This window comes from Rhea pennata, chromosome 1, assembly GCF_028389875.1.
Source record: "Rhea pennata isolate bPtePen1 chromosome 1, bPtePen1.pri, whole genome shotgun sequence".
Classification (NCBI taxonomy): Eukaryota; Metazoa; Chordata; class Aves; order Rheiformes; family Rheidae; genus Rhea; species Rhea pennata.
Window position 1 is genome coordinate 95,632,485 of NC_084663.1, and position 10,925 is coordinate 95,643,409.

General features: G+C 38.8%; 1 protein-coding gene across 1 annotated transcript in view; it reads right to left on the reverse strand.

Moving 5' to 3' along the window:
* The window catches only part of IMPG2 (interphotoreceptor matrix proteoglycan 2), a 52,641-nt gene extending 46,445 nt beyond the window's left edge, over positions 1-6,196 (reverse strand). The window contains exons 1-2 of the mRNA XM_062572284.1: positions 6,118-6,196; positions 4,593-4,850 (exon numbers count right to left, since the gene is read on the reverse strand). Coding sequence (XP_062428268.1) covers positions 4,593-4,850; positions 6,118-6,196 — 337 coding nt within the window. The remainder of the gene's footprint in view (positions 1-4,592; positions 4,851-6,117) is intronic.
* Between the last annotated feature and the right edge of the window lie 4,729 nt (positions 6,197-10,925).

Sequence of the window (10,925 nt, forward strand, 5' to 3'; positions counted from 1 at the left end):
TTTGCTTTCATCATTATTCAGCAGCATTCGAAAAAAACTTGTAGCATTCAGGGTTTCAGCATCAAATTGAATCTTCACTCTTAACTTTGTCCATCTATACTACATAAATAACATCATTATTTCTAACACTTCACTTAACTGATGTGAACCAGCCCAAGAAATAGGGAGAAAATCTGGATTCCGGCTTGAACAGCTCAGCCCTGTGCCTGCGATTACCACATCTAGGAGTTATTATCCCATGTAAAACCTCATTCCTGAGAAACACCTTCTGTTCTTTTCAAAGGACCAAAGTGAAGAGGTCCTCTTTGTCCCTTCCTCACAGTGTGAAAATCCAGCATCCTTTGGTTTACCTGGTTAACAGAAGCAGAAAAGGGACAACAGTGCCTTTCTCCATGCTATCTTGCAAGCCTTACCTTGTTTCCATTTTACTGGCTAGCTCAACTTCCACGATCTTCAACCATCTACCAGCATTTTATGCCAAAGGAAGTGGACAGATATATTGACCTGTCAACCCAAGGTGACCGGTCAATCCACAAAATAATTTTTATTTAGCAGAAGCTTGGGCTATCAACTCCCTGTGTGTAGTACAAAACATTATTCAAAAATAACATTACCTTATACCATGCACTCACTATGTGAAATTCACACTTTCACTAAAATTTCACAAACTCTGTTTTGTGAAACCTACAGCTACCCACTAGACACACCGACTCTGTGCTCATCAAAAAAGCCCAGCTACAAACTAGCACTAGATTCATACGAAATCTCCAGCAACAACAGCAGTTTTGCTACCATTTTAAAAGGACATATTAAAACAGTCTATAAGACCCAGTCCACAGGCTTTGAGTATTCGATCTACAACTATCTGTGACTGATTTCCATCTTTATGTGCTGCCTCTCTTGCTCGTTCCCTCTCTCTGTAGTAAGATACAAAACCAGCTAACAGAATTAATTTCCATATATAGTTACAAAAGATGCAAGGAGTACTGAAGACTAGAGATAATCATAATCCCAGATTCGGTCCAGAAGAGACAGAAAATAATGCCTATTGCTTAATATAAAATTCTCTCTGTTCTGCAAAGTGATCAACTGTAGGAATAAGTCAGGACTGAAGAAATCTGTCTTCTAGACAGCAGATGAAAGAGAAACAACTGCAAAAACATCCCTACTCTTGGCTGGTACTTCCATCTACTACAATAATCACAGTCACCAATGAGCTGCCATACCATTAAATAGACTTCAAATGTTGCTACTGCTACTTTAGAGAATACTGATGTTTCTCTGTATCCTTGTATTCTGCTGCCCTTTTAAATTGTTTATGATTCACTGTAATTTTTTTCTATCTCTTAGGATTATCCATTTGAATAACAGATCTCTGGATTTGCAGGTCTGCCAAGCAGTACATGTCATGAACGTGACTGTTTTCAGGAGAATTTTGCCTTAAAAAAAAAAAAAAAAGAAAAAAAAAAGTGTAGAACTCTGGGATGTGAGCACTTGGCTCAAAGCCTATGTTAGAAATGCGTATCAGTCAATCTCCACCACTAACAGAGGTGTTAGCAAGCTAGCAAAAGTAAATATAAAGCTAGGAGCCACAGACAGATAATTATAGTCCTGTCTGGATCCTTCTAGGGTAGACACAGATAGAACAAATGTAACCTGGATAACCAGGTGTAGGCTATCAAAGTCATTCCTTCCTTTAACAGATACAGAAGAAGATTCTTAAAATCCATACTAAAAATGAAAGCTATCTTATGAATCCAAATTTTTTGTGTACTACCATATTTATTCTCTCGCAGGGTCAGTTATTTTTCTAATCTCTGATACTAGTTGACTTCTAAAAGCCAGACAGTGACAACACTCTTAGAAATATTTTGTTGACAGTGCACAGATAAGTGAGCTCATCTTACTATTTTATCACTGCTCTGGTTAGCTAGTAAAACGTGGTTTCAAGAAAAAGCAGGTACACAATTCAACAACGCTTGAGGAAGAGCTTTACTGTGAATGAAAGTAACTGCATTATCAGCTCTCGCTAACCACAGATGCATTTACTCAGGCTGCAATTAAGTGAACCATAGCAAATACTCTTGATGCAGCACAGAGCTGCCAACAGAATGAAGAAGGTAGGCTGCTTGAACTGGACCTTGCTCTACCTGCTGTTATTTAAAGTCATCTCTGCTTCTTCCAGTAATCTTTTTAAAAAATTTAACATGCTAAGGGTGGACATACCACCTCTGCTTAAGAAGTCCTTGTGGAGTGCAGAGACTAGAAGAATCCAGTAGGGAAGCAGATGGATTCGGGTAGACGGACCTCTAGTTCCGAATATGATTTGCAAGATAAAAAAGAATAAAAATCTGTAAATTATCACTGACATTTTTGCTTATGCTGTATTGGCCCACATTACCCTTATTGTAGATAAGAGGGGTGACTGCAGTTAAAAGCACATAACATGGATTCATTTGGAGCAGAACAAAGAGCAGTCGCATGTTACTGGTTGGATGTAAACAAAAAGTTGGCAAAGCCTGTCAAACTGTCTGTGTGATCTTTAACATACCTGTCTGAAGCTGGGCACAATTTAATATTTGAATAAGGCTCTGATCCTATATAATTCCACTTTTTTCTCTAAACGTATTCTTTAAATTTACTTTTACATATACGTTCAGCAACTCCAGGTCCTGTTTTTCACTGCTCTGAAGGAAGCAGCAACATAGAGTACATGATCCAGACTCATGTGAAGCCAAACCCACCAACTCCAACAGGCTTTGGAAATGGGCCCTCCAAAAAAAGCAGAATCCTCATTAAAATACCCTTGTGGGGCTTTGAGAAGCAAGGGAGACTTCTGAAAGGGTACCTGAAGTAACGCTTATGTAGCAAGTTTCCTAGATGCACATATTGCGGCTGGAGTGAGAGTTAACTAGACCAAGGTAAAACAAATCACTAGAGAGTGGCTATAGAAGGGAGGTAGTCATGGTACAGCGCAAAAAGAAATAGTTTCCAAAAGAGGTCTCCATATGGACTTACCCTGATAGGCGACCAGTTAGCCCAACCGTCACTTTGTAAGCTGAATTTTAAGAGTGGCCTCTACACGATCAGAGGAGCACAGCATCATTGATACGGCTGGAGAGCAAATGTATTTGAGCTGTGGAAATCAGCCTCCTTTTGCTCAAAACCATTTCTTTACATCCCTGTACACCGGTACTCTGTGATACATACAGTCCTCAAGAACTTTATTAGGAAGGAGGAATTTCTGCTGAGGGGGCAGCAGCATTACCGCAACTATTGCGGAAAAAATGAGACTGAAAAAGGGGCTCCCACACTCCAGCAGTGAGAGAAATGCCTTCATCTTGTGACTGTTGAGAGAAAGGTATTAACCTAGTGAGCAAACAGAAAGGCTGATCCAGCATCCATGGTGGATGTCTGGGACTTGAGGGATTACAGGCTCAATACCCACCTTGTCTCAAGCTTTGCAAGGCCTTAGGTAAGTTATTTAAGGTAGAATTATTCGTCAAAGTGATGCAGGAGACTGCTGTTCAGTTTATGCAGGACAGTTTTACCACTTATATTAGTGCAATGATACAAGCATAACTACCAAGTGGACAGAAGCCAGTATGGCCTTCTTGCTTCTTTTTGTAAATTTAGTCTAAAATACTTTCCTAAGCCACATAAACTTTAAATAAAAATGTAAATTTTTAATTGTAAAGGTTTTTGATTACATTTTAATAAGCTTTAAATAGAAATACAAAAAGGCATTCTTATTCTGGACAAACATGCTGTAAAGGGAATTATAGTGACTTAACTGTATTATTTTAAGGTAAGGCCTAAGTGTATTGCTGCAGTTACCAGTGGGACTTGCTTGTGTATGCAATCAAAAGTCCCATTAAACATGTCTCTAAACATGTTTTCTTCTACTTGATAGCAGCTGTAGGTGGTAGCAGCTCTTTCTTGTTTCTCTAATAGATTATGTGGAAATGCAGTAAGATGCCATGAAGTGTTTGGATGGTAGAGTAAGGAGAGGCACAAATACCAGAAAGAAAAGCTGCTGGACAACCTTAGCTTTCTATTCCAACCATTTCACAGACAGAAGTATTAAAATACAACACGCTGCCAAAATATCTCATCACAGAAAGAAGCTACTACTGAGACTATTTTAGATTTTCAGAGAAGACTCTTCCGTGCTGATTTACGCCTCTTAAAAGAAAGGCTTCACCTCTTTCAGTAGTGTCACAGCCTAATATGAAGAGATTGGCTCTTTTCTGGAAGATCCCTCTGTGAATTCTGCTACAGCTTTAAGAATACTAAATAAAAACTAGATCTGCTGCTTAGTAAACCTGTGCATAATGCCTATTTTTCTGACCAAATTGTTCTATGAGAAAGGATGAATGTGCCTAGCTCAGTTAATACCAACTTTTTAGCTCAGATTAATTTGCCATGAGGAAGGTTATCACAGAAAAATTTCTTGTCTAACAACATATTTCCTATTGTGCCATTCCTATTCCTGCCTTTAAAAGCTTTATGTATTAATTTCTTTTTAAATAGCTATTCTTTATCAATTACCCACAAAAGGCACACTGACTGCATCATTCGTGCTCACTTACCTCTGAGCCTGAAGTATTTCAGATGGTTGGCAATAGCCTGCTCAACAGATTCATCAGGGCAGATCTTAACTCCGGGAAACAGAATGGATCGCTTCCTTCGAAGCAGCACATGGCTGGTGACCTTTTCAGGCTCCGAGATGCCATCAGATTTTTTCGATTCAGGAGACTGAGAAGGGTTTGCTAACTGTGTGCCACCGAGTTGAGGGGCTGGAAAAGCATCTTCAGCCTGTGCTTCTTCTGCAGTTGAATAAGCTTCTACTGTAAAATTAAAACCACGCAAAAAATTCTTAGATGAGATAATGACACATTTATATGTATCTTAATGTACCTTAAAGCCTTTGTTTTGATCTCTGAAGGACACAACTGTGCTTTCTTCTGTTAACAATCCATTTGCTCTTCCCCAAAACCTGTCTGTATGAAAATAGTAATATTTAAAACAACCTTAAGCTCTTCACAGCATCCTATCAAATGTTAACATAACCCAAAGCCCTAACTCTGTAAATGCTGAATGTTTCAAGCTGAACTGCTGCGATTTAGCTCCTTTACACCAATGGGACTACATAGGCAAATAAACAGATGTGGTTGACAGCTTGCAGGACCACAAAAATAATCAACTGACAATTCCTCTTAGTCCATACAACCTTTCTGCCAAAAATGTTTGATTTTCATATCTCTTGCTTTCAGTAAGCTACCTGAATCAACACCTAGCAAGTACCCCTTCTATCACCACCAGATGGGTCCCCACTTGAAGGGAGCGAGGGAAGGGGAAAAAGAAAAAGCTTATCAGCTTTAGCTTATAGCTTTTTAACTTCCTCTTACAATATTTTGTCCACATCACTGCAAATGAAACCTCACAGCAAAAGAAAGAACGTGTCTATTCAGGTTTAGCCTGACAGTGTAATTCTCTGTCCTCCACAGGTATATGATTTGAAGTTAGCTAATTCCACTTTTTTCTCCCCTTCCCCAAAACATAACTAAAGAATCACAATGAATTCATTCATTACAGAAAGAACAGTAATACATCTATAGCATTTTTCATTTTATAGGTTACAACCTCATTCTGCATCATCCGAATCAGTAGCACCTTTGACTTTGATGACTGAAACACGAGGAAAATGGTTATTTTGACGGTATGCTGCCAGTCAGCTCCAGAACAGAAGACCACTGTCAGATGGTATGTCAGAGGAAGAAGGGAACGTTGAACAAGGTCACTACTTCAAAATACCAGTCTCTACTAAAACTGACACATCTTCAGTGCCCATACATAAAAGCTGAAAAAACTAGCATCCTGTAGCTTCATTCCACTCCGTTAACACGGCACAAACATACCGTAATGTTTCCTGGAAATCACTGCAAGCTCTCCATGTTAACACTCATACCACAGCACAGATTTGGCACAACATTTTTCTGTATTGTTCTACTTCTCTTTGTTCTAACTAATGCCAAGGCATATTTTTATTTCTACACACTGTCATGGGTAAAACCTTTAAAACAAGAATACGAAGAAGGAAGAGTTCTGTTTTACCTGCAACAATCTGTCGATCTCCTTCAATCATTCTCAAAACCAAAATGCAGAGATAGATTTTCCAAGGGACGTTGAACATACTTACTGTGTCCAAACACCAATATATAAAGAAAAAAAGAGAATCCCTTTTAGCAAAGGGCTTTAACATATCCTTGATCCAACCAAGAGCATTGCCCTTTTTGAAAGTGTCTTGATATCACATATTATCTTCAAAAAAAGAAAAGAAAAAACATTCAGTAGGTGTGTATCCTAGGACGATCTTCTCTTCCAAGAGAGTATTCCGCTTCAGTGATAAAAACAAGGAAAGGTGATGAAAGCAAGCTCTTGGAGTTAGCAGATGGACTGAGACAATTTTTTAATTTTAAGCTGGCCAGCTAAGCTCTTTACCAGAGCTTGTCATACCATTAACAGTCCAAACAAGGACAGCACCTTTCACACTTAATTAACCATGTTTTTCATTGGCCCTTCAATTTCTGCCCTTTAAAAAAAAAAATGCTGCCCACTGAACAGAGGGAGCACGCAATTCCCCTGTCGAAAGGTCTCTGCGCTTTGCTGTCTTCTGCTTGTACAGATATACGTATCTAAAAATGCACCAACTGGCTTAAGCACTGATGTAGGTAGCACTGAAGGAATCTTCTTTGGTATCCTGTTTCTTCTCGTGACACAGCTAATGAGGTCCTGCTGCCTGAGCCTGTGCTAAGGCAGAAAACCTTGAGTCAGTACACCACTGCGCTTCACATCCCAGAACAGCTGTCTCCCCAAAGATAAATCAGGGCAAATCTATTTTTTTTTCATCTCTGTTCAAATCTGACACAAGCATTAAGAACAGATTTGTCCCAATACCTGAACCGAGGATCGATTAACAAGAACTGCAGTAGGTTTTCTGCACTGAGTGCAGAAAAGCAGCAGCAGCCTCAGCTCTCCTCCTGCCCGAGGTTGGCTTACTGGGGAAACGTGCATGGAAGCCCTTCTGCAATGGCAGATGGCATTGAACCTGCCAGGGCAAGCCTGTCAGGGCTACTCAGCACTATTCGGGACTTGCCGGTGACTACATACAGATGGATTGGAGCAAACCGCCAGCTTGTCCGAGGTGACTGGCTCTGGTGTAGTGGTTTTGCGTGGGGCCCCAAGATGGGTTCCCAAGGCTTTCCAGATGAAGGTCTGCAGAGTGCGTGCTGAGGGACCTGCCCAGGGCTTGCTGGTATCACAAACAGGAGAGTCACAGGAACCAAAGAAAATCACCCTTGCTTTTAGGCTCTGTCTTCTGCCATCTAACAGACTCTGGCTAGTCAAAACAATGACAAATTTTCCTCCCTTTTTTCCACAGAATTACTGAATCATAATTTCAGCCATTGCTTCCCAAACTAAACAAGTTTCTTAGACATTTTCAGTCTCTCTGATGTGCACAGCTCAGATGCATCTAGGCTAGCTCTGTCACACAACCGACAGCAGCACAAGTTGCAGTGTCCCACCACAAAGCTGCCAGTTGAACGGTCCTGATGCGGCAAGGCACAGGAACGATGCTGCATTCATATCTGTGTATTGCTTCCTAGTCCCATCGAGTACCTCTGGGTCAACGGAACAGAATCTGAGCCTAGCTTGGGTATCTTTATCTTTTTTTTTAAAAAATCCTCTGCAGAGATGGATGCTTTCAATGTCACGAGTGATTTTGCTTCCATTACCCACCAAAAATGCAACTAAAGCAAGATTAGAATTACCATCCACACTAATAAAGACAAAGGCTCATTTATCTCAAGAACCTATGACAACAAATCCATTTAGAGAAAATTCTCAGAATGCGCAAACTTGAATAAGAGCTTGAAAACCAATTAAATGTTTTCCTGAACAGTTCTCAAATTTAGCGTGGTGATTAAAAAAAATAGAAAACGAACAAAAAAAACCCCACACAACAACAAAGTAGTACTCAGTTGCACAGAAAATTTGGCTAGTATTAAAAAAATATGGGTTTTATCTAACAAAATTTGGTTTCTATGGCTCTATCAGTTTCCAGGTGACAAATTATTCTAAATATTTAAATGTAGTTTTAATAATATCAGTTCAACCTATAAATTTTAAATTCAACAGTGGTTTCAGCACTGAAGTTTAGACTTGCAAGAGCTCTAAGCATTTACGATAGCAAAATGTATAACTGAGAAAGCACAAGTATCATTTGAAGTGTTTTAAAACAAGCAGAACAAGTCTAGTAATAGTCTAGTAATTTTCAAAATAACCTTTGAAAACTGATTTCTCCCTTGATTTAGCTAAAGCCTTTACAATAATGTTTTGCACCAGCATATATATGCTTCTTGATTTCTAAGACATGGACAGGTGTGATTTCTGTTCAAAAGTGCTTAGGATTTTTTTTTTCCTGATGAAAAAGGCAAATACAATCCTAGTGAAGGGACAGGCTAAGGCCATATAAGCACCTTTCATAATAAAAAGATCATTTTCTGGTATTTTATATTTCTGAAGAGAAAGCATATGCACTTTCATAGAGCAAATGTAAATAAGTAAATTAGTTTTCTATAAGATAACAGCCACTGAAATTCTGCTGTAGTGCAAATACTGTTTTAAAATAATTTTGCCTTTCAACAATTTATTTAAAAAGCTAAATCTACTCACGTCTGTAGATAAGCAATGCAACACAAATGCATGCCTCAATAAAAGTGCTTCTAACAGTCATACGACTGCAGGTGCTCCTTACTTTCAGACTTGTATGACTTGATATCAAGATTATAAACTGTCTCCTGTGAATGGAGTACACCAACTGACTTCATGGTATATGGCACGATCCATCAAAAAAATTCCAGAACAGTTTAGTTGAGACGATTAGATTAGGTGAAATCTTTTCACTTGTTTGGCTTTTGTGGCTGCTGGTGCCAAACATTTTGCCATGATTGTTTTTTGCTTGTGCTCCCAGCAGCAGTTCTCTGGTGATCTCCCAAGAAAAAGCAAGGCCAGAGGACATCTAGCCTTCCAAAATGGAAGGAAACTGAGCAAATTCAGCCCAGCATGGCTCAATACATTTATAATTCCAATAAGATATCTTGAAACTAAAATTGCACGTACATGGAGTAAACAGCTTACAAAGAATACTCTGAAGGATCATGTCATTCCACCATTTCAGTTAAATGGGGACTGATACAGGAAACTGAGATGCAGGACACATGCAAAAAGATGCCTGATAGATGCTAACAGTTATTGTAGGGGAGCTCTAATTTACACCTGTCCCTAAACAGTAACTGATGCTAAATGCAAATGGCTGGAGCGAGGAGCAGCTGGTAGACTCTTCCAAGCTGGTCATTCAGGCTGTTAGACTGTTAGCCTAACTACAGAAAGCAACTGTAACATTGTGTTACACCCAAGAGCAGCCCTGCTTGCCACAAGAAGCTGTAAACTAGCTGAATGCCTTTTTAACAAATAATCACTTTGATACAAACCTTGGTTAACAGACCCATACTTGTGTATGTTACTAAAAGCAGCTAGACAGTCTATCTTATGCTAAACTCTCCGGTGATTTGTGACAGCAGGAAGAGGAATGGTAACAATCAAGTTCAGCAACGTCATGAGATTTTTTAATATCAAATGTATTAGCATTCTCATAGTACATATCTAGCCTTAATCTATGAAGGCAATCCTTTAAAATAATGTTATAAAACCAATTTAGGGAAGTTAACACATGACTTTTCCTTTTAAATATCTACAGACCAATCAATCTAAAAGAAAATAAGTATTACTTTATGATGGAAACCAATTTTTACAGTAACAAAACTCAAAATCTATTTATAATACAAATTTGAGGGAACATCAAAAATATTCATCAATGGAAAAGGTATAGAGAAAGAGCACACATTTCTGAATTCATTCTTTTATCTATTTTATAATAAATGCACAGATTATCCCTGCAGTAGTGCTGATGATGTGGTTTACGTGGTGAAAGCCACAAAACACTGAGACAATGGTGGGGACAGCAGCTGGGGGGAAGGTGATGGTGGTAGTGGCAAACCACAGAATTGACATGGAAATGAAGTCAAACACATGCATTATTTGCACCAGGCTGCCCACAGTTATACAAAAAGTAACCGTGACCAGCAAGTAATTGTTTTAAAATTGTCTCCCTTCTCCAGAAAGAATTCTCCCTAGTTTGAGAAACAATGCTTTTTTTTTTTTTGGATGACCGCAGAGAACCTGAAGAAATGGCTGAATTTTGCAATGCAAAGTTTCAGAGCTGCCTTGAGGGAAGGGGCCCTGAGAATCCTCACACGCCAGAAAATCGATCACATCTTTGGGTTGCCCTCTATTTTCATTTTAACTCTCTAGCCTACTTGCAGCTTTAAGAGCTGTAGTTTTTGTAGACAGATTTATGATACATGTGGTTTTTGGTGGTTAGCTGACACACGGTCCTTCCGAAAGCTGCTAATGACACATGACTTACTCCAGGAACAGGAGAAAGCCTCCTTCTAAACACAGCCACGCTACATTATGGAATGACCATAGCAAAAAATGTGCACATATGAAAAGGCTATTAAAGTTTTCTGTGATTAATGTCTGAGAAAAACTGTATCAATGCTTATTTAGCCAACTTGTGCTAGTTTGTCAAATCAAGTCTTAAGTTCATATACTCACACATACGGGATTCTTTGCTCAATTCTCCTGAGCAAAGTATAAAAACCTGTTTATCTTGTATGTAAATTACATAAAGACATATTACATATAACAATGACCTTTTTGAATGAAAATAAGTGCTTACTTTTCAGTAAAATATCAAATAAATTTGCTAAACCACAGCCTGCTTGCTTTTTAAATGC